We start from the raw sequence: 23,815 nt of genomic DNA on the forward strand, positions 1-23,815 counted from the left end.
CCAAATACCTTCAACAAATTGGAGTCTCCCATTCTCCCATTTATAGGAAATGGCAATCCACAAACGGATACACAGCAACATGTGGTCTGTTTAGTGAAAACTTTCTTTTAATGTTCATAATGTTGTATATATGTATCTTGTGCCCAGGGTTTCCAATCACAGCTCTGCTCCTTACCAGCCGTGTGACCACAGGCAAGTTATGTAACCTCCCTTAGTTTTGGGATCCTTGTATGTAAAATTGAGATAATAAAATAAGTATCTCATAAATGAGTTGTGATAATTATATGAGAATCTATTTAAAGCCCCTAGCAAATTAATTTCCAGCTCTTTCTTTCCCAAAAAGAAGAAAGTACACTAACACTTCTAGGACTCTTCTCAAAGTTGTAGTTATTCCAAAATAGCAAATAATTGGCATAAAGGGAAGGATTATGTCAGCAAAACCTTTTTAAAAATCCTTATTTGATTAATGATGGTAAAAAATAAAAAAAACAGTGTTTTCTATTAAAATAGCCTATGGCCTTGGCTAAGACAGCTATCCTAGTAAGATTATCTTATTTTCTATTTATAGACGCATCCCACTCAAACTGCATTTTTATCCAGCGTTGATCTTCACACTCACTGTTCCTATCAACTCATGTTGCCAGAGGCCATTGCCATTGTTTGCTCACCAAAGCATAAAGAGTAAGTGTAACTCTTCAGGGGAGACCAAAGAAGGCTTTGTCCAGGGCTGCTGGGTTCCTGTGTGTCCAGACACCAGGTTGTGGTACTTGGATTGGCAGGCACACAACGCCCTCGGGAAAAAGAGATGGGTAGTAGTCAGCTGCCATAGACCTATAGCTCTGCAGTTTAAGGTCCTTTCAGTGACAGAATTACTGATTTTCTTTCTTCAGTTAGCGTGACTTTGAAGTGAACAACATTTAAGAAAGATGCTATCCCGGTTAGCCTTTTTAGGACTTATTTCTACTGTATTATGTTCTACCATAAGAAATGTTCTTGCCTTAGCTGAAAAAAAAATCTTTCTAGCTTTGGGGAACAATGATTATTGTAGAGTAGTAATGAGCATGGGAATCAAAAAAACATATTGAAATCCTGGCTCCACCCCTCAAGTGGTGTGTTAGGCAGGATACTTGACCACTGTGGGTCTCTGCCTCTTCATCCCTGATACCTGCCCATCGGGGATGGATGTAAAGATGAAATTAGATAATAGTTTATGTACAGTGCTCAGCATAGTGCCTGGTACCACAGCAGGCACTCAATACATATTTGCTATTGCTATAATCTGTATTAACATAATTAGAAGATTCGAAATATCTGCCACTTGTAATTTCCTCTCATGAGACTCTCTGGTGGGGCTTTGGCCTTTCCTCTGGGGTCACACACGATAGCTTATTTGCCTTGTTCCCTTAACGGTCCTGCAGGCTCTTAGCAGCAGCATTGCCTCCTCCTGGGTTTCTCTCCTCTGGACCAGTCATTGGTTTAAATAAAAAATCACTATGGAATTCCTAGTTTGTGATTTCTCAATCCCATCTGAGGAATATGTATGTGTGTGCTGTTCAAATAAAGCATCTGGAATGCCCAAATGATCCTTAATTTTTCTACCTTGTTTTTACTCTGAAATTTAGCACTGGCATCTTCAGGCTCACCAATGCTGGCATGCTTGAGGTTTCTGCTTGTAAAAAAAAGGGCTTTCATCCACACACCAAGGAGCCCAGGCTGTTCAGTGTGAGTACATCATATTAGTTATTTTTCCAGGTATTTCTTGTTCACTGCCCCCCCAATTTGTTTTTAAATAAATAGTAGCAGTCTAATATAAGATAAAATACTGTACTGCTTAGTTTGGAGTTTTATCTCAGAAAATTAATCTATCTGTATACTTAATTTCTGATTTATTCTCAAAATAATTGTATTTACAAGGAAACATCAATATTTCTGTAGCAGAATTAATGGTGCACAAAGTTACCTTTCCACTTATGTATATGTATGATATTTAAAAGTTTTCTTCAGAGTCCAAATAAGTAAACAATTATCATAGAAAATGACATTTAAAATGTTGCATGAATTCTTTCTGCTTGATATGGCCAAATTAGTTTTTTCATAGCAATTGGATGGAAACTACGATCATACTTCTTGATTACCTTTGCATAGTCCAAAAGAAACATTTGACTACGCCTTTTTTTTTTCTAATTTTCTTGGAGGTTCTGTGGCTATAACATCAGAGAACATTATATTGACGTTAGAATTTACTTAAAATGAAAATTATTTGGCAACCCCTGTAAATATTTTTGTTGTTGTTGAAAATGAATAAATGTGATTGTATTTGTTCTGATTGGAAATATTTTAAAAATCAGGAAGAAATTAAAATTAGGAAATCTATACTCCCTCCCTAAAGAAAATCATATGGTAAACATTATGGTGAAATCAAACATATGGTAAAACCAATTTTTTCTTTCCTAGATATGCAAACATGTGTTGGTAAAAGACATAAAAATAATTGTGTTGGATCTGAGGTGATATGTTCTGAATGTAAGCACCGTCAACATCAGACACCTACTCATGGACATGTGGTTGCCGGATTTTCTTAAGATGTTTCCAGAAATGACTGATATTTTATATTTATACATTTTAGATGACAAAGCTTGATATTTATTGCTGTCGCACATTTTGAAGTTTTCTTTTTGGGTTGCTCTGTGTCAAGAGAGGTTACATGGTGTTAAATCGGTACCTGATAATGTACCCAAATACTATGGCCAGATAATAAATTGTGCTGCAAACAACATGTCTGGTATTTATAGAGGTCTCTGCATACATTTTTAGAGCTTTAGATGATTTGCTATATTTTTTATTCATGTAAAATGTAATTTCAAATAAGAAATTCTGAGTGTATATAGTCTCCAAAGCAGACCATCTGTTTCTGAAACCTTCCCCTGAGGTAGGTGAACAGCTTCCATGTGTAGATGAAATATGGCTGCCATTGATAATGCTTGTTCTGTGTTTTCAGTGTCATGAAATCCCAGGCTCAGAGAGATATCTCTGCAGTGAATCATTGTGTAAGATACAAGAACAACAGGCTTCTATTCAGGGATCAGGTGTCAGAGGGCCTAGGATAGCAGACAATTCATTAATTTGATTTAGAAGACTAAAAGTAGAGAAGCTTGAGAGAGGATTTTTTTTAAAAAAAGACTCAGATAAAAGTACAAAGCCTGTTACTGTGAAAATGAACAGGGGTGATAGGAAGAAGAAATGAGACATAAGAAATAACTGATAATTCTTAGTCAAAAAGAATGAATCAGAAAATAATTTGGAAAGTTTTGTCATTAAAGGTATCTCTATATAAGTTAGTCCCCAGAGAGTGAGAACCAAGTAAGTTTGAAACTGAATAGGGTGACATAAATATAATGTTTACTAAGGCTTGAAATGGCATTTGTGGCCATTACCTAGATAGTACAAGCATTTATCTGGATAAAGAGACAGATTAAATAGAAGGAATGAGAAACTTGGATACTCTGTTAGTGAGTTGAATTGGTAGGAAAAACCTGAGGATGGAAACAGTGTGGAGAAATCTTAGCTGCAGATACACAGAGGGCAGAATGGAAGTGATATTGTTGAGTTATTTGAGAATAGGTCCTTCGGGACACTGAAGACTAGTTCTGCAGGTGAAATCTTTATCTTGGAAGACATCACTCCCAGGCACATTGGGAAATCCTGGGCTGACAGCCCTTTCCTTGATCGAGAAACTTGTGATCACTTCTTAGTCTCCCTTCTCATCCTTTAGGGCCTTACCTTACTCTAGTCTAGCTTTCTTCTTTTTTCTTTTCAACGTTTAAGTTTCCTTCTCCAGCCATCTCTCCCTGGATCTCCACGACTTTTCAACAGGGCCAAACTAGTCCTATGAAACCTTCTGTCTTCCCAATGTCTTCTGTGCCAGCCACAGCTCTCCCTGCCTTTGCTTTCCTCATGACATTGTATCTGAGTTGCCTAAACAACTCATGTTTCCATGTACTAGCTTCCACTGCTTAGTTCAATGATTTCCGTATTCCAGAGTGGTATTTCCTGTACTGTGTGCTTGGATGGGTTAACATCTGATATGGTTTGGCTGTGTCCCCACCCAAATCTCATCTTAAATCATAGTAGGAGGGACCTGGTGGGAGGTAATTGAATCATTGGGGTGGTTACCTCCATGCTGTTCTCATGATAGTGAGTGAGTTCTCAGGATATCTGATGGTTTCATAAGGGGCTTTTTCCCTTTTGCTCAGCATTTCTTCCTGCCATTATGTGAAGAAGGACGTGTTTTGCTTCCCTTTCCGCAATGATTTTAAGTTTCTTGAGGCCTCCCCAGCAATGCAGAACTGTGAGTCAATTAAACCTCTTTCCTTTAGAAATTACTCAGCCTTGGTCAGTTCTTTATAGTAGCATGAGAATGGACTAATGCATCATCCCTCCCTGCTTGTCTAGTCCTCAATTCTGGTATCATGTCACCTGAATTCTGTTCCTGTTCTCATTTATACAGAACCACCTACTATGGGCAGGTCAGTGGCTTGTTTCTGTTTCATGGAATCTTCTAGCTATTGAGAGCTTAGGTATCAGACTTCAGAAGTAGAGCTTGGCTTGCCTTGTGCATGGAGACTTTAGTCTATGGCCACCACTAGTTAAGAGCCGATTAACTCTGCAAGGCTGGCTCCATAGACACCTCACTTTTTCCTGAGTGGTGCTGTCCTCAGTGTCTTAACACTTAAACACACTATGATATTCTGATATGCTTGATCAAAGGAAAATGTTATATACTTTATTCAAGTAAAAATAATTGTTGGGACAATGGATAGTTGAGAAATGAGTGAGATCCTTTGTATAGAATTAAAAATTATAGTAATACACTAAGAGGATGTAAAATGAGAGTTGTCCGATGAAAAAGCTATGGACATTGAATGGTGCCTAAAGATAGAAAGGACTCAGTTGAGAGCCAAGAACATTTAGCATCTTTGATTTCCAGAAAGACTAGAAAGAGAAGCTATGAGTATGCAAAACCATTATGTCCCTTCTGAATAGCAAACTAGAAGAGAACTCATTTTCACTAAGAAAGTATATTGTATTTCCTAAATAAAGGAGACATTCTTGGCACTTTTTTTGTGGGTTTTTTTTTCTTTTTTTGCCAAGTACAAACCAAATTAACCAGGATCTCATAGAGTGGGACTGTTGGAGGCGGCAAACCAGAGCCTGACTTTGGCTGGCAGAATGAGGCCCTGGGGCTGTGTCTGAAAGAACCAACAGAAATGTGACCACATCACTAAGTAATGGACCGGTCGTGAGGCAGAGACCCTGTTAACCAACCTGGAGACGCCACTACACACACATGTGCATGAGCACCAGTGTTCATTGGACAAACTATCTATGGAAGTTCTCTTTCACAACAGGCAGACAGCACCTTCTCTTTTTTTGAGACAAGGTCTCACACTGTTGCCCAGGCTGGAGTGTAATGGTATAATCATGGGTCACCGCAGCCTTGATCTCGTAGGCTCAAGCGATCCTCCCATCTCAGCCTCCCGAGTAGCTGGGACTACAGGCACTCACCACCACACCTGGCTATTTTTTTTCTATTTTGTAGAAATGAGGTCTTGCGGTGTTGCTAGGGCAGGAGATCCTTCTTTTGAATATGAATCAGTTCCAAAGCTCCATTTGCCACATCCTAAGGCAAAGATGGTTCTTCATTTCTTTTCAGATTTGTGTTTCTGTAGAAAAAAATGAAACAATTAAGAACTTCCTTTGATTTTCAGTGCTAGTCGGTTTGCACACAGTGCCTGACACCTCATATGTATTTGTTATAGGCTGAATTGTGTCCCCCAAATTCATGTGTTGAGGTCCTTAACCCCCCATTACCTCAGAATATGACTGAGTTTGGAGATAGGGCCTTTACATAAATAATTAAGTTAAAATGAGGCTAGTAGAGTGGGCACTAATCCAGTATGAGTTGTGTCCTTATAATTAGAGATTAGGACAGACATACACAGAAGGAAGACAATGGGAAAACAGAAAGAAGACTGCCATCTGCAAGCCAAAGAGAGAGAGATCTCAGAAGAAACCAACCCTGCCAAAACCTAGATCTCAGACTTCCAGCCTCCGGAACTGTGAGAAAATAATTTTCTGTTGTTTAAGCCATCCGGTCTGTGGTATTCTGTTTGGCAGCCCTCACAAACTAATGTAGTATCCGGTAAATATTTGCTGAAGTTGTTTGTTTCCTTTTCTCTTACAGACTGAATTGGAAATGGCTTTCTTTGTTGTCATGCAGGGCAGAAATCATTCTTTCCATAGGCCTTGTCAGTTGTAGAAGAGCAAAGCAGAATGTTTGTGGATTATTCTCAGCTACTCAAATTGTTCCTAATTTCTTTTTAGTAGGATTTTGCTTGTGGAAATTTGACATTTTATTTGAGGCCACACTGGTTCACTTCTGTTTTCTCCCAATTCATTTCACATTGCAACCACATCAACTGTGTTGGAGACTTTGTTATTACAATGATTTGACCTTAGGTTGAGGTTTCTGTTGCAAAACCAGCTGAGGAGGTCCTAAATGTGGAAAGCAGATGTTTCTCTTCTGGCATGTCTTGCAGAATTATCTGGCAAGAGAATATCTTCTGTGAAAAGAATGCTTGAGAAATGTCATGCATTTGGCAATGATTAAGAAAGAAAGGTAAACCTTCAACTCTTTGTTCTTAAAAGAATTTGGCTTGTTATTTACTGGGAAGACAACTAAGATGCAAAGAGCTTTTATGCTCTTTGCAACAAATTTCTTAAAATTTGTTTTCTTTTCTACTCTTTTGTTCTTCATAAGGCCAGAATATATTTTCTCGGGGAGAGCTGATGAAAACACAACTTAGTGGCTCTTAGAGATTTAGCATACTGATGTCCAAGAAGACGTTGTTGTTTTTTAAACTATCAAAAGGCAGGCCTTCATTTGGACTGCTACAACAAAAATACCATAAACTGGGTGACGTAAACAACACTGTATTTCTGTCACCCAGTTCTGGTGGCTGGAATTTGATATCTGGGTGCCAGCATAGTCCAGTTCTTGATGAGGACTCCCTTCCTTATTCGCAGGTGGCTACCTTCTTGCCCTACCCTCAAATGGGGGAGAGAGAAATCATCTCTCTCATGTCTCTGCTTATAAGGACACAAATACTATCACGAGGGCCTGACCCTACCTTCATGACCTAATTATCTCCCAACGCCCAATGACCCCACCTCCAAATACCATCACAACGAGGATGAGGTTTCAGCATATTAATGGTGGGGGCACCAATATTCGATCCATAACTATGCGAGTGCCAACTAGCTAGTTTCTTGTCTTTTTTCAGTGCCATATGGAGGCTCTGCTGTACATCTTCTGAGATCCCATAGTTACTATATTAAAAAGTACCATTCTGATGAGAATGTGAATAGCTTTTATTATATTACCTTTGATCTGGTGTGAAGATGCCTTCAAATAGATTTAAGAAATTATTCATTAAAAGGATATTTTTCAAAAGGAATTGCCAGTTGATTAAATAATACTAGGTATTAAATTTTACTTCATGGAAGAACCAACTTGTTTGACAAAAAAAAATTCTTAATTAAAGCCATATATTTTCATATTAGTAATGTTGCTATATAATTATAATATTTTTAATTTTATAATGTTTTTATAATTAAAGGACTTAGTAAAATCCATATTCCTGTATATGTTTGAATAACCAGACAGAGAAATGGAAAAGGGAAAGAAAATCCAGGGAAGGGAATATTATTTAGAAAGGAAGCCTGTGATACTCTTAAGGTCTGTCACTACAGCTTGCTGGACTTCAGGATGGGGATAGGAGATGCAGAAGACAAGAGAGGAAAAAACAGAGAAGGACTCTGGGGGAGGGAAGGTAGATTAAGAGCATTGCAGACTGGCTTTATTTAATTTGTTTGTTTGGAGTAAATGCCTTGACATTATCTGGACGACAAGACATTCTAAAACCAAATGGAGATAATTAGATTTTTTTTTCTCAATCAAGGAGCATTACCCGTGTGTCTCTATCAGGTAGACAAGAGATGGCCGTGAAAAATTACAGTTGTTTACATGAATTAGTCATTGTCTCACTGGGTCCCAGATGTACCAATGGAATGCATGGTGAATTCATATTCTTGAGCCTGAAGAGGAGGTTTAAAAATTCTCCTTTGCACTTTTTCCAAGAGAAAAAGGCATTTACAGATTGATTTAAAAAGAAAAAAAGCTCAATTATGTTTCCTCCTAATATAAAGGCTGACGGACAAGGAAAGCAAAGCAAGCAACTAGAAGACATTTGCTGTGCTTTTGACTTTGGGAAAGACCATGGGCAAATTATATCACTTTTAGGAAATTTAATTTCCTTACCTACAGAAATAAGGCATGTGAATCAACTGATTCAGCAGGCTCTCTTCAGCAATAAAATTTTGTACTTATCAAGGTTCTTTCCAAGGCAGGATGTTTTTTATTTTTAAAAAATAACTTATTGAAGCTCAGTTCACATAACTTAAAATTAACCATTTTAATATGAACAATTTAGTGGCATTTAGCACATTCACTGTTGTGCAACCACCATCCCTATCTAGTTCCAAAAGATTTCTGTCACTCCAGAGTAAAATCCCTTGTCCACTGTACTAGTCTGTTTTCACCCTGCTGATAAAGACATACCTGAGACTGGGTAATTTATAAAGAAAAAGAGGTTCAATGGACTCACAGTTCCACTTGGCTGGGGAGGTCTCACAATCACGATGGAAGACGAAAGGCGTGTTTTACAGGGCAGCAGAAAAGAGAGAATGAGAGCCAAGTGAAAGGGGTTTCCCCTTATAAAGCATCGGGTCTCATGAGACTACCACGAGAACAATATGGGGGAACCACCCCCATGATTCAGTTATCTCCCATTGGGTCCCTCCCACAACATGTGGGAATTATGGGAGCTACAATTCAAGATGAGATTTGGGTGGGGACACAGCCAAACCATATCACCCACTAAGCAGTTGCTCCCCTGCCCTCCCTCTCCCCCCCAGCTCCTAGCAACTGTCAATCTGCATTCTATATGGATCCATCTATTTTGGATATTTCATACAAGTAGAATTGTACAATATGTGAGCTGTTGTGTCTGGCTTCTTTCGCTTAACGTATCATTTTGAAGGTTTATCCATGTTGTAGTATGTATCAGTCCTTTATTCATCTTTATGGAATAGCGTTCCATTTATGTATGTACCACATTTTGTTTATTCATCCGTTGATGGACACTGATGGACATCCATTGATGGATATTGATGACATTTTGTTTATTCATCCATTAATGGGCACAATAACCAAAAAGACATTCCTTTTGGTTATTGTGAGTAGTAGTGCTATAAACATGCAAGTACATGCATTTGTTTGAGTACCTGTTTCAATTCTTTTGGATCTATACCTAGAAGTGGAATTGCAGGGTTATCTGGTAACTCTAGGCTTAGGTTTTTGAGAGACCTCCAAACTGTTTTTCACAACAGCTGTACCATGTTATATTCCCAACAGCAACATATAAAGTATCTGATTTCTCTACATCCTATTACAGCCATCCTAGTAAATGTAAAGTAGCATCTCATTCTCCTTTTGACAGAGCAATATGTGATCAGCTTAATTCCTCTAAAGTCAAATTTTAGTAGTAAAATAAAGTTGATGATGAAAATGTCTGAGGCCTCCAGAATTCACTCACTCCAATCACTCTCTTAGTGTTGTGGGACACCAGTTCTGACTCTTTATCAAGGTCACTAGCACCATGTTTAGAGGGAGAATTTATTTTTATCAAAGATAGTCAGGTCAGCTGTTTCAGCTGGGTAGGATTAGAAATACAAAGAGAGAGCAACCAACAAAAGGCACTAGTCATAGCACTTTAGAATACCACTCTTGCTTTCCATCAAAGTCAGTGGTTTAAGCATTCATAAGGAAGAATACTATGTTGAGGCATCTCTCTGAAATCACGGACTTTTTTAAATCTTAAGAGCAAGAGCTCATGCTAAATTTGAAAAATAGAGTTTACTTGTTTAATATATTTTTGCCTGAGTAGGTGATGTCATTTTTTTTTTAAAGGAAGGCCTGAAGTTACATGATTTTAGGTCATTTTGTAGGGAATTTCAGGTTATGGCATATGCAGAGAGGTCTTAAAGGAAGAAAAATAATTGATTCAATGAAAGGACAGAGGACTAAGGCTCAAAACTAAATGTGCGGGGAAAGAAACAGAAGGCAAGAACTAAGAAGAGTATAAAAAGAACACCTGTTGATGTGGTGTGTCTGCAGTACCACATACTTTTCTCCAAGGATAAGGAAATCTGCTTAAGGACCCCTGAGTTTTAGGCCTCCGGAAAACTGTCATTAACCTCATGATACGGAAGCCTGTTCCATCATCAGTTTTCCTTAAGGATAGCATTGTTTCAAATCCAGACAAATAGTAATCATTTTTATTCCCTTTAGCCAAGAAGGGGCTAGAAATTGCTCTAAGGAGGACATTCTGGGAGAGCTACAGCCTCCATGAGTAAATTAGACTGAGAGGTGGCGATGTTTGCATGTTCATTTCCCAGATGTGAGATGAATAATTTAACCTGAAAGGTGAAATGCTCAGGAAAAGCGATAATTTAACCTGAAAGGTGAAATGCTCAGGAAAAGCAGATGGTCCAGAGATGCCATACTTCTCATTCAACATTGCTTCCATTGCATGAAATTGGTGTCTGATTTTTTCATAGAAAAAATGTTATGAATATTACTTTGGAAAATTGTAGTGAAGTCATGGTCACACTTGTGTGTGTGGTCCAGTTCTTTGGGGTTCTCTTTTTCCCAGGTATGCAGCACTCTTACATCTCTGGGCCTCTGCTGGGAACACATCCCGTGCAGGTCCTACTTCCCCTTCCCAAACCTTAACCCCTTCTAGCCCCCAGCCTTTTTTTTTTGTCTACCCAATTCTTACCCTTTAAGCTTCTGCTTAAGCACTATCTTCTCAGGGAGGCAGCCTCTCCTGAGCCCCTGGCTCAAGTTAGAGCCCATGGCTATAAAAGCCAGTACCCCATATAATTCTTCTTTTGAACCCCTTACAATGTGCCCAACTGCTTATTTAGTGCCCATCTTCCTCACTTGGCTGCAGGTTCCATCCAGGCAGAACCTTGCCTAGTTCTATTTCCTTGACACTGCTCTCTGTCCTAGCTCATAGTGCTCTTCAGACATTACTTAAGTTGACTCTGCTCTCCCAGGAATAAACATTACTTCATACTCTGATAAGGAAGAACCGTATCTCAGGCTGCCCCATTTTCTCTCCCTCTCTTTTTTTTTTTTTTGGCTGTCTCTTTCTGAATAAACTGAGCTGCGCTGCAGCAATGGCTTCTGGTTGCCTGCAAGTGTGTGTTGGTCCAGACAGCCTCCTCCCTAACTACAGTCAGACGTTCTTCTCCAGGCTGTTCTGTTAGAAATTCTTCTAAAGAGAATTTCCTAGCTGCACAAATGATACCACATTAACAACAGAGGATTATTATTATTGTTATTGTTATTATTATTATTATTATTTTGAGGCGGAGTTCCACTCCTTTTTGCCCAGACTGGAGTACAATGACGCAATCTTGGCTCACTGCAACCCCTGTCCCCGGGTTTCAAGCAATTCTCCTGCCTCAGATGCCTGAGTAGCTGGGATTACAGGTGCGTGCCACCACGCTTGGCTAATTATCTATTTTTAGTAGAGATGGGGTTTCACCATGTTGGCCAGGCTGGTCTTGAACTCCTGACCTCAGGTGATCTGCCTGCCTCGGCCTCCCGAGACAACAGAGGATTATTTTTAAGTAAATAATGCCTCTTCCCACACATCTGCTCACAGTAATGGCTGCATGATGTGAATTAATGTCATTAGAAACCCATGCTGTCCTCCAGAGTTGCAAAAGCCTGTCACAGGAAAATTTTGTAGTCATAGAAGGATGTTCCCCTCCTTTGAGAGTCTGGTTTGCTATTGTTAGAGGAGAGAAGAGGATTCAGAAGGCTGCCAAACCTGTATGTTGCTGGTTTTGTCTCCTCTGGAGATTGGTGTGACGCTCATGAAGGGGACTCAGCCACCTGTGCAAAGCCCAGCCCTTTATTAAGTCACTGGGCATCTCGTGGAATCAGGGGATGAATTACCGATCGATGACTGGGAGGAGGGTGCTTAGGCACTGCAGCTGAGTGGCTCACAAGGAGCTAACATTTCACTAACGCGTATTCAGTGGGTGGTTCTGGTTTGCCTGATTTTTGCCTCTGGGCATGGCTGTTTCAGCCTGAGAGGCTGTTCCAAGAATGTTACTTTACTAGGAGCTCATGCCGCCTGGTGGTAAATATGAAGTACAGCAGTGCAACAGACCAGTTTTACTCCAAGGAAACCCTGTAGAGATGACAGCAATGGTTGGTGATTTCTTCCTCAATTATGAAAGTGATCTGGTGGCAAGTATCTGCACACTAATCCTTAAGTTTAAATCTAGTGGCTATGAGGTGCCCCTGCATGGCAAGCATGAATTTGCAGCTGGAAGATTTCCCTCGATCATATTCCAGTGGTTCTTAAATTTTGATGTACATAAGAATCACCAGGGAAATCTGATTGAAGTTCAGGTTTCCAGCTTCAGCTCCAGAGATTCTAGCTCAGCGGGTGTTAGATGTGACCCAGGGCTCTACCCATTTAAAATGAGCTTCCGATGAGGTTGGTCCATGTAGCCTATTCTTTGGGAAATGCTGGCCTAATGGCTAAAAATATGAATTGGAAACCAAGCACAAGAAGGAGCAAGCTGATACTTCTGCCAGCAGCATGACATTGGGCTGCTGCTAGCCTCAGTTACTCTTCTGTAAAAAGGCAGTAATGGCCAGGTGCTGTGCCTCACGCATGTAATCCCAGCACTTTAGGAGGCCAAAGTGGGAGGATTGTTTGAGCCCAGGAGTTCAAGACCAGCCTGGGCAACACGGCAAGATCCCATCTCTATTTTTTTTTAAAGTCAGGTGAAATTCATAGGGCTGTTGTAGGAGAAAATGGGATCCTAATATAAAGAGCTTGATTCAGGCTCTGGTCATGGCAGGCACCAGTACATCCCAGCTCTTATTATTTGTAGTATTAATCCTAATTATCTGCAATTTACAGGGCCAGAGAAGACTAGGGGAGTTCGGGTTTTCTAGACCAAACAGACACTCAGTCCTGGGCCTGGAGGTCTCTGCAGTGAGGTGCTGCCACAGACAGAGCCACCTTAACTCCTCAGGACAACCAGTGGCTGCCGACACACACTATGCACTGGAGGGCAAGCAGCTCCCAGCTTGGGAGCAACTGAGGATGGTGAACAGCCTGGGCAAGGAGTGCTCTGAGGCTAAGACCCTGAACGGCAGGGTCAGTATTTTTTTATATCTTTGTGCCTTTCAGGCCAAATGGAAGTTGGTAGCTCTCCTATCCCATTGCTTTTCTAGAGCAATCTCTGTCTCCTCATCTATAAAGTGCGCTGATAATACTTCCCCAGATAGTTGTGAAGAACAGCTGAGAGATGATATGTGTAAAACCCTTACCTGATGATTGATGCTAATGGTCCTTGGAAAATATTGTTCTCTCTCTCATTCCTTCTGGTGTGAATATATCCATAGTATCCTTTTCAAAGACAGATAGATCAAGAGAAGGGAAACAGATGGTCCAGATGTGTAGTGAGATTTTAAGGCAGTGTTTCTCAACGTTTTTTAAAAAATCCGTGTTTCCCTCAATAAACATAAAAGTCAGACCACCTGTTTCTATATGTATATATGTATGTGTATATATATATATAAGTTTAATAGTATATGCATTAAAAGTCATATCTTGTATATTAAAAGTCACACATATATATGTATATATGTATGGGAAATGTATCTATATGTGTGTGTGTGACTTTTAATATACAAGATATGACTTTTAAGATATATAGGCACAGCGGCTTATGCCTATAATTCCAGCATTTTGGGAAGTCAAGAGGTGAGAATTGCTTGAGTCCAGAAGTTTAAGGCTTCAATGAGCTATTATTACATCATTGCACTCCAGCCTGGGCGACAGAGTGAGACCTTATCTCTAATACACACACACACACACACACACACATATATATACACACACACACATATATATATGTACACACACACATACATATATATGTGTGTATATGTGTATATATACGTGTGTGTGTGTGTGTGTGTGTAATTATTTTCTTTTCACCCATCAGGTTACCAGTACTGGGGTTATGAGTGTAAAGTAATATCACTTTGCAAGTTGTGAGGTACTGTAGATTATCCCATTGATACACTTTAATCCATGTTATTTTTTAAAATCTCCAATGTATTCTCAAATTATTCCTCTTTACAGAACCGAAGTGCAGCTCCCCACTTCAGGTAATGTGATTCTACCCTTTGCCTGAGAAACATATCTATCCTAATTGCCATGTGCTCAGCTGGACCACTAGAGGGAGCCATCCTGTAACGGGTGAAGTCAACCTAACAAATGGTATCAGTCGAGTATTGATCGGAGGCCAACGCAAGAAGTTACCAGTAGCCTATTTCAGATTTATTAAAAAACACATAGGTAACGAGTCAGAGCTTTGGCTAGGAATGATTTGGAAAAGAACTGAAGGCATAATTCCACAGAACATTCACAGTTGTGTGCTAGAGACAGAGAGGAGCAGGAAAGTGTTTTAGAAGCATTTGCGGTGGACAATGGAAGGCCCGGCTTCATCGTATTCCTGTTTGCTGATCCACATCTGCTGGAAGGTGGACAGAGAGGCCAGGATGGAGCCACCGATCCAGACAGAGTATTTGCGCTCCGGAGGGGCAATGATCTGTCAGTCAAGATGAAAAAGAATGGTCATTAATGTCATCATTAGTGCAGTCATTAGTGCCGTAGGACAGAGCCTGGATGTTCTACCATGGCCTAGTTTCTTGTTCAGCAGGGACACAGTCTTGTCTGTTAGATGCCAATTGTGTCCTAATTGTGTCATGTTCTTGGCAGGACCGCCAGAGGGAGCCATGGATTTAGAAATTCTTCAGTAAGCACATTCGTTTTTCTCACCTGTAATTCTTCGACCACATTATTGAGCAAACTGAAAGTTGGCTCCAAATCCAGCCATGGCCCCCACTTAAGAACCCTGGCAATGCCTCTGATTTCCATGAACTCTGCCTCAGAATTCAACACGATACACTTTCTATAGAAACAAACCTTAGCCTATTCAAAGGAGAAGTTTTAATTGTGCTAGGACTTAGTATACAAATGTGTTTCCACGTGGTGAAGTGAACTACCACTTTTCACCCAGATGCTCTGTTTAACATTGGGGGACTCAGGGTTCCCTGCTGGGGACATTCCCTTGCAATAGGTGCCTCTTAAGCTGCACTGGTTGGCCTTTCCCAGTGCACAGGCCTAATCTGCAAGGCATGCTCATGTTTCTTAAATAAATGAATGGTTTAGGCACAGAGAACAGTGAAAACTGGCTAACCAGTTTAATCTTTATCTTCTGAGCGTTTACTTCTTAATACAAAGTACTGATATTTACTGAGCATGTAATTATATGCCAGACACTATGCTAAGCATTTTACATGTATTATCTCATTTGATTCTCATAAACATCTTGAGGAATAAGTCTTAAATTACTCCCATATTACATATGAGGAAACAGAGGCTGAGATAGTTTAAGTAACTGGCCCAGGTTAACACCGGTTATATCAGTGTCAGATCTAATATTCAAACCTGGGTTCTCCCAGGTGGTTTTATGTTTTGGTTTGGTTTTAAAAATAACCTTTTTATTTTGGAACAATTTTAGATTTTCAGAAAAGTTGTAAAGAATTTAGTATAGTTTGGATATCTCCTCCAAATCTCATGTTGAGATGTAATCTCCAGTGTTGGAGGTGGGGCCTGGTAGGAGGTGTTTGGATCACGGGGGTGGATCTCTCATGAATGGCTTAGGACATCTCCTTGGTGATAAGTGAGCTCTTCTTCCGAGTTCACATGAAATCTGGTTATTTCAAAGTGTGTGGCACCCTCTCTGTTGCCCCTGCTTTTGCCATGTGAGGTGTCTGCCCCTGCTTCGCCTTCCACCATGATTCGAAGCTTTCTGAGACTGAGGCCTCCCCAGAAGCTGATGCTAGAGCTATGCTTCCTGTACAGCCTGCTGAACTGTGAGCCAGTTAAACCTCTTTTCTTTACAAATTACCCAAGTCTTAGGTATTTCTTTATAGCAACGCAAGAACAGCCTATGACAAATTCTATGGAAGTTCCCATAGGTCTCTCATCCAGTTTCATTTTTGCCAAATGTTATCATCTTATTGTCCCAGGTTTTTCTTGGTTCTCTATACTATCTCATTACATCGGAGCCCAGAGTTTCACATTCATTTCTATTCAAGAAACCAAGTTTGGAGAACTAGGAACTGCCCAACTCTAGCAATAGCCTCTTTCTGTTATTGACCCTCATGAGATCAACTCAGTAGTGAGCCCAGCTACTGGCTTCATTCACCTCCCTCTTGTGTGGAAGTAAAGGGGGTAAGAGCTGATCAGAATGGCATCCAAGAAAGACAAACCCTGTTGGAAAACAGTCTCTCTTCTCTCATGCTGAAGTCTTTTAGGGCAGGACTAGCCAGAGCCTATCATGGAGAGAGAAAGTGTGCATGTTTCAGTCTAGCACACTCTCTAGTGTTAGCTGCATACTCCTTCTAAAAACAGAAGGGAGTGCAAAGAGGAGAGAATTTGTTTAAATACCCACGTGTGTGAACTGCACTAGAATTGCCCCTCTACTTCCTGTGACATGGGTCAGAGGGTCCCAAGTGTGGCCTTCTGGCTTCAGAGAGTGATAATAACCTTTGAGAAGTGACCAGCCACAGGTTAAGTTTGCCTCCAAAGAATTATCTCCATTTAATCCCCGAGTTCCCTTCACTAGGGCTCAACATTCACACCACATACAGGGGCCACATACAGGGCTCAGGGACTGAGCTTGGTCATCCTGGAGTCATTCTGTGCTTTTGAGCACCTGTACCAAAAGATGTGCTAGACAGAGGAATGAGGATAAAATTTGAATTCTTGGCCACAGGATTGAGGTTAGTAGTGGAGGAAGAGTATAAACTCCTCCTAAATCTACAGTGTTTGAAGTTCTTCAGAAATAAGTCTAGGTCATCTGTATTTTTAAAAAATGTGTTACATGCACGATGCACTATTTTTTGTGTCGAGAAAAACAACAAAATGCATATTTTAAAGAGAGATGAGCATGTGGGGAGCTCTGTTGACCTTGACTGCAGCTACTGAAAGTAGCTGATAGACAAGGATAAATAGAGATCAAATTTTATATAAAGTAACTCAATTTTTCTTATGAACTAGATTGACTTACATCCTGTAAAATATGAGATTTGTGTCCACTACCTACCCCTAAAACCCACAATTCCATGTCACCAAAATACAGTCTCTGAAGAGTTCTTATCTGTGGTTATAGGGCTGACAATGCTGGTGGCATTGCTACTGGGTCTGTCACTGAACAGTACCTTGATCTTCATGGTGCTGGGTGCTAGGGCCGTGATCTCCTTCTGCATTCGGTCGGCAATGCCAGGGTACATAGTGGTGCCCCCTGATAGGACATTGTTAGCATAGAGGTCCTTCCTGATGTCAATATCACACTTCATGATGCTGTTGTAGGTGGTTTCATGGATGCCTGCAGACTCCATCCCTGGAAAAGAGACACAGGCCATGGTCCTTAAGTGGAGAATAAAACCCAGGCTAGACATGGAAGACCAGACTTGAACATCTGGATGATCTTGCAGTGGACTGAGGCTGGGAAGACATAATAATCTAGGAACCACCTGTCTGAGAGACCAAAGGGCCTTGTTATGCTCTATGTCTTCCTGCCTGCCTTCTAACGAGGAAGGCCTGCTGCAGCATCCTGAGGTGCGGGCTACAACAGGTATCACTGATTTTTTAATAGACTCTCTACTCACTCCGTGTGGTTTAAATAAGGGGTGAAGCCTTCCGATTCCCTGCAAAGCTTCCACGCTGAGCCAATGTTGCAACAACTCTTCAGAGCTCTCCCAGGTCTCCATTTAACAGCTACGTTGCATCTGCCCCAGCCCCCAAAGCTAATGGGGCTGGATTATCAGGGAAACTTATTCTATTTTTTATCCTATTGGAAAAGGCTCATTTTTCCAATCTTGCTAACATTTCTTTTGGGTGGGGGTGGGGATCTGGACTTTTGTTAATTTCTGATGCAGGTGTTTTCAAAAAACCTCTAGATGCCCTTTCATCTTCTGCAGTGCTGTGATGTAATGATAACGTTAACAATAGCATTACCTGATTATTAATTACTAGTGATATCTGGTAATTATTGAATGCTTGCTTTTGCCAGGCAGTGGGCTAAGTGCTCTTTATCTATCTCCTGTAATTCTCACAGCCATCCTAGGACATAAGTAATATTACAGTCTCCACTTTATACATGAGGAGACTAGTTGGGAAGGTTAAGTGACTTTCCCAAGATCAAGAGAACTAAGACTGAAACCCAGGCTCACCCCTCTCAGAGCCTGCCTCTGTAAACACCTATGCAAACCTGTCTCTCCAAGACAATGTGAATGTAGGAACAGACTCACTTTGAGTGCTCTTCTATTTTTCTCTCCCCCAGCATTCCCAAATTCTCAGCATTCAGCACACCCTTGCTACCCTTTCCACTGTCTCCAAAGCACAGGCATTATTTAATTCTTTCATCATACACCATGAATGCTTTGGGCTTAACTGCAACATAGATAGTGTTTTCTTAGGAAGAAAACCTCTTTCCTGGCCTCATTATGTCTTCTCACCTTGAAAATGTGGCACTTTCCCTTTTTCTGGTTTAGAAATGCTTTTGGTCTTGGGGCAACCGTCACTTGTCTCCATGTTCTGGAGGCTGGCTTGATATGGAAGAAGACAATGACTCCCCTTCCCAGGAAAAGGGCGTTTGTTGCCTACCAATGAAGGATGGCTGGAACAGGGTCTCTGGGCAGCGGAAACGTTCATTTCCGATGGTGATCACTTGCCCATCAGGCAACTCGTAACTCTTCTCAAGGGAGGATGAGGATGCGGCAGTGGCCATCTCATTTTCAAAGTCCAGAGCTACATAACACAGTTTCTCCTTGATGTCCCGGACAATCTCACGCTCAGCTGTCAACCAGATACAAACATTGTGGCAAACATTAGGGTCTGCACAGGTGGCAAAGATTCACCTGCCCTACTGCAGTCTCTCCCTCAAGACATGTGCCATCAAAAAATGTGTCAGTTCAATATTCTGCAATCCAAAATCCACAATGATAATGACGTAGTAGGGCCACCAGGGAACCACCTCTGTTCCCAGGACAGTGTCTCATGCATAGTAGGCCCTCAGCATGCATTGTCTGGGAAATGCATAACAAGAATAAAATGAGCTAGCTAGAGAAAGGCACACAGTAGGGGATCCTTTTGTACCATAACATTTTTTGGGGTGGGTGGGCAGGATAACTACTCTGTCTTATAATTATTTTATAACAGAAAGTTTATTATATTGTATTTTCAGTTAACCAGGATATCTTATGCTGAATCAGCTCCTCAGGGGCCTCACAATTTTCAAAAAGTCTGAGATCCTGTTGCCTGGGACAGTAGATAGCAGCTCAAACCTTTGGCACATTTCTCACCCTCCAGGAAAGAGGTGGTGCTGTCTCAGGACCAGGCCTAGTCCAGAAGGTTTCAGTGGTGCATACTGAACGAGATATGGAAGAAGTGGGCAGGGAGAGACCTTTCAGACTTCTGCTCTCTGAAGTTCTAGGCTATTAATTATATCTGAGGCTCTAGGAACATTTTAGAGGCATCTTGGGATTCTTTGTAGGGAGCAGAGGAGGAATGCGATTATTCAACTTCATATTGCAAGTGGAGACTTTAACATTGGCAGGGTTCAAGTCTCAAGCCTCAAATTTGGAGCATAAAATAAGCCTCAGGCATGTTCAGAAACCTAAATGTTTGGACAATACCAAATTGCTAAGGGGAGGACAGGTAGCTGGAGCCACCAGCACTGAGGTCATACAATGTTTCTGGCAATGCTGACACTTTCCTCTTGTGAGGGAGGACTGGGTGCCCTGGCTTAGAATCTGAATACACATATGTCACTGTGTTAGCTATTAATATTTATCACTGTTAATAGCTAACAATTATTGAATGCTTACTCTATGTCAAGTATTCCACATGCATTCTTCCATTTAATACTCATAACAATCATGTGATATAGGATCTATTATTATCCCCATTTTACAAATAAAGAGACTATGGTTGGTTAACTTTTCCAAGCTCACAGAGCTACTGAGTAGCAGAGTTGGGACTCGAGTCCTATCACAATATCTCCTGCCAATCACCACACCATGCCATCTTCAGTCTCTGCACAATCTTCTTCTATTTGCTAATGGAGGGGATTAAAAAAAGATCAATTATACAACACTGACTAATGCATAACACTGGGTGTCTATAACTGTTCTCCTCAAGGAAATAGTGTAATCATTTTGCAACTTCACATAGCAAAGAAAGATGTGCTTTGCTCTGTGCATTAGAGCCAGGCCTTGCCATTTGCAAATCTTCATCCCATCATCTCCTTGGATAGTGAGGATGGTCCTGGAAGTTACTGAGCAACACACTGCTCCCCTCTCCCCCTTATCTCCCACAGGCCTCACCGGTAGTAACGAAGGAATAGCCACGCTCAGTCAGGATCTTCATGAGGTAGTCAGTGAGATCTCGGCCAGCCAGATCCAGACGCATGATGGCATGGGGCAAGGCATAGCCCTCATAGATGGGGACATTGTGGGTGACACCATCTCCAGAGTCCAGCACGATGCCTGGGAAACAATTGGGCGTGATAAGTCACCATGGCAGCTGGCATGTGGTTACTTACTGGCCAAGTAGAGGGAAGCCTTGGGGAAGAGGGAATTTCTGAGCCTCTTATTTAAAAAGAGAAAACAGCATGTGATAGGAGAGGTGAGGTGGGACAGGGCTCGGGGAAGATGAAAAAAAGGAAAGAACAGGAAGAGGAAAATAGTAGAAAAAAGTTCTGCTAGAAATATGAGATCAAGGGCTTATTTTGAACACGAGAAGAAGATCTTTTAGGGCTGCGTTCAGCCATGTCCATTCTAACTCTACTCCAGTCCCTCACCCCCACGTGTTAATGACCATTCAATCCCATCTCTGGCAGTGTGCTCCGACCAGCTTGCTGTCCCTCCCAGCCACCTACCAGTTGTGCGTCCAGAGGCGTAGAGGGACAGCACCGCCTGGATAGCCACATACATGGCTGGGACATTGAAAGTCTCAAACATAATCTGCAAAGCAATCCAAAGAGCTGAGTTAGTGAAGGTGCCCATCTGACAAAGAATGGTCAGGAGAGCACACCTGGTTGATGGATGCAGAGGGGCCTGACCTGTTCTGGGCAGAGGAGGCCAAAGTAAGGAGGTTCAGAACAGCCCTGGTCACGTTAAAGAGGAGAAATGAAGGTGTGAATCGGGAGCCATCACATCAATGGCCTGACAGGGTGGGGAGGGGAAGAAGCAGTGTGCACACAAGGTTTGGCCAGGGGAAAGGAAAGTCTAGCTTTTGGCTCTGGTCCTGGCTTTGACTAATAGTCACCAAACTAATAGTTGATTAATAGTGGCTTCATTCCAGGTATCTTAACTATAAACAGAGGAGGAGTTTGGACTAAATGAGATCTCCCGTTTTTCCAATGCAGACATCCTAGGGCTTGTTAACTATGTCAAAGCCAGAAGAAAAAGAGAAGACAACATCCAGGTTTTGATTTCTCTGGTATAAAGAAAGAGAACTTTTAAATCTGAAGCTCAGGGTGGCTAGGATTAGCCCCATTTCTGTGATTTGCCTGAGGTTCTATTTAATCTATTCCACTTTTTTATGTAGTTTCTGGGTCAATGCTAACCCTAGAATCTGAGGCCATTCTGGTTGCAGTGGGAGAGGCCCTGATTCCTGGAAGACAGGACCGGCCCACTGGTAATAGAGGACCACATAGAATGTCAGTGCCCCAGTTGGTGCAGTCCAGGGACAAGATTAGAATCAAGCCCCTCCAGGTCACTTGTGAGAAGTTTGTGCATCAGGAGATGTCCGTGGGTCTTCATTTCTCCATCTGTAAGACCCTTCCTACTCTATTAACCAGAATGTCTGACATCATTTGCTAGCGAGCCATAATTTCCAACCATTTTTTTTTTTTTTGCCTTCACACCACTGAAAGGAACAATAACTCATCAGAAGCAACAGCTCTTGCGACACACAGTGATTCCCAGGCCCACAGATGTTCCCCTGTAGAGAACAAGTGCTAGTGGGTTGGTGCAAGCACCAGGAGCTCTTCTGAGGAAAAGGCCTTGCAGTTATTTACATTTATGATTCTTCAATGCTGGAAGATCGTGGATCAATCCCAGGCTCTGCCAGTTCTAGCTATGTGACCCTGGGAGAATCACTTAATGTATCTGAGCCTCAATTTCTTCATTTATGTAATCAATATAGTCATAGTTCCTGCTTCACATTGCTAGAACTTAAAGAGACAATGAATGTAAAATGCTGAGCCTAGTACTTGACCATAACAAGTATAGAATTGACATTAGATGTTGTTATTTAATAGCTCATCCAAACTAGAAAACTCAGAGCTCTGTCTGGTGGACTGGATGGGATTCTATTGTGAGGTCTTTAGCTTCAAACAAGTAATAATAATGACAATAGTAACTACTATATTTTGGATGTTTATTAGGAACCATGATATACATCTGTCATTTCACCTCATTAATGTTCACATCAATCCTTGGAAAAATGATAGTATTAATATTACTCCCAACTTATAGACAAGGAAACTGAGGCTCTGAGAAATTAATGGAGTTCTTTAAGGTCACATAACTGATAAGTGGTAGATCCAGTTTTCAAACCTAGATATGTCTGACTCTAGAACCCAAATTCCTATTGTATGTGATGCTGCATTTTGAAGTGACTTCTCCTTAGACATTATAACTTAAACGTGGCCCCTTCTCAATGAAATCTTTTAAATTTCCTATTGCTTTTGGAGACAAAGGGCTGGTCCCTGCAGGAAGGATGCAAGTGCTTTCAAGCTGTTCCTGTCCTTTGGGATCCCTGAGTTCACTGAAGGCTGTTAGTCTGTTGGTGGACTCCTAGCTCCGGCCTTCTCTCTGCTGTCCTGCATAGCCTCCTTCTAACAGAACTTTCCCCAGACCCCAAAGTGTTGTGTGCTGGGGTAGCATTCTTACTTGAGTCATTTTCTCCCGGTTGGCCTTGGGGTTCAGGGGCGCCTCCGTGAGCAGGGTGGGATGCTCTTCAGGGGCAACACGAAGCTCATTGTAGAAAGAGTGGTGCCAGATCTAGTGAGTTGGGGGACAGAGGAGAAACACAATGATGTGCTGTCATGAGGTCCTGCATTTCCCAAAAAGGGACCAGAAGCTACTTGAAACCAAGACCAAAGGAAATGCTACAAGTACTCATGCATGTGTCCATGGTTTTATAGATGCAGAGACTGAAGCTCAAAGTGTGTAAGTACCTTCCCAAAGGATTCACATCTACTAAGTGACTGAGCAGAATCCCTAACCCAGATCTGTGAGGCAGGATGGTATAGTGGTTAAGGGCACAACCCTTGATCAAACCTTGGGTTCAAAGCCCAGCTCAGACACTTCTTAGTTGTGTGAGCTTAGGCAAGTTTTTAACCCTTCTCAGCTTCAGTCTCATGATTGGTAATAGGGAGATGAAAATAATTAGTGTGTACCTCATTGGGTCTTTGTGTAAATAAATAAGGTAACCCTCGAGTTATTGTT

General features: G+C 41.3%; 2 protein-coding genes and 1 long non-coding RNA gene across 19 annotated transcripts in view; 2 read left to right on the forward strand and 1 right to left on the reverse strand.

Moving 5' to 3' along the window:
* Positions 1–2,774, forward strand: part of STAMBPL1 (STAM binding protein like 1) — a 43,489-nt gene extending 40,715 nt beyond the window's left edge. For all 3 annotated transcript variants that reach the window (XM_019034700.4, XM_019034701.3, XM_063710298.1), the window contains 3 exons: positions 569–681; positions 1,623–1,722; positions 2,455–2,774. In XM_019034700.4, the coding sequence (XP_018890245.1) occupies positions 569–681; positions 1,623–1,722; positions 2,455–2,511 (270 nt within the window). In that variant the 3' untranslated portion in view covers positions 2,512–2,774. The remainder of the gene's footprint in view (positions 1–568; positions 682–1,622; positions 1,723–2,454) is intronic.
* Positions 2,775–14,542: 11,768 nt separating this feature from the next.
* ACTA2 (actin alpha 2, smooth muscle) overlaps positions 14,543–23,815 on the reverse strand; it is a 56,641-nt gene continuing 47,368 nt past the window's right edge. For all 15 annotated transcript variants that reach the window (XM_063710299.1, XM_063710305.1, XM_063710302.1 and 12 more), the window contains 6 exons: positions 23,258–23,368; positions 21,238–21,322; positions 20,684–20,845; positions 18,963–19,154; positions 17,516–17,697; positions 14,543–14,835 (listed from right to left, as the gene is read on the reverse strand). In XM_063710299.1, coding sequence (XP_063566369.1) covers positions 14,692–14,835; positions 17,516–17,697; positions 18,963–19,154; positions 20,684–20,845; positions 21,238–21,322; positions 23,258–23,368 — 876 coding nt within the window. In that variant the 3' untranslated portion in view covers positions 14,543–14,691. The remainder of the gene's footprint in view (positions 14,836–17,515; positions 17,698–18,962; positions 19,155–20,683; positions 20,846–21,237; positions 21,323–23,257; positions 23,369–23,815) is intronic.
* On the forward strand, positions 17,692–19,114 carry LOC134759227 (uncharacterized). Its single transcript, XR_010135261.1, has 2 exons — positions 17,692–17,931; positions 18,851–19,114. It is a non-coding gene; the product is annotated as an uncharacterized lncRNA (long non-coding RNA).

The sequence above is a fragment of the Gorilla gorilla genome, chromosome 8 (assembly GCF_029281585.2).
Source record: "Gorilla gorilla gorilla isolate KB3781 chromosome 8, NHGRI_mGorGor1-v2.1_pri, whole genome shotgun sequence".
Lineage (NCBI taxonomy): Eukaryota > Metazoa > Chordata > Mammalia > Primates > Hominidae > Gorilla > Gorilla gorilla.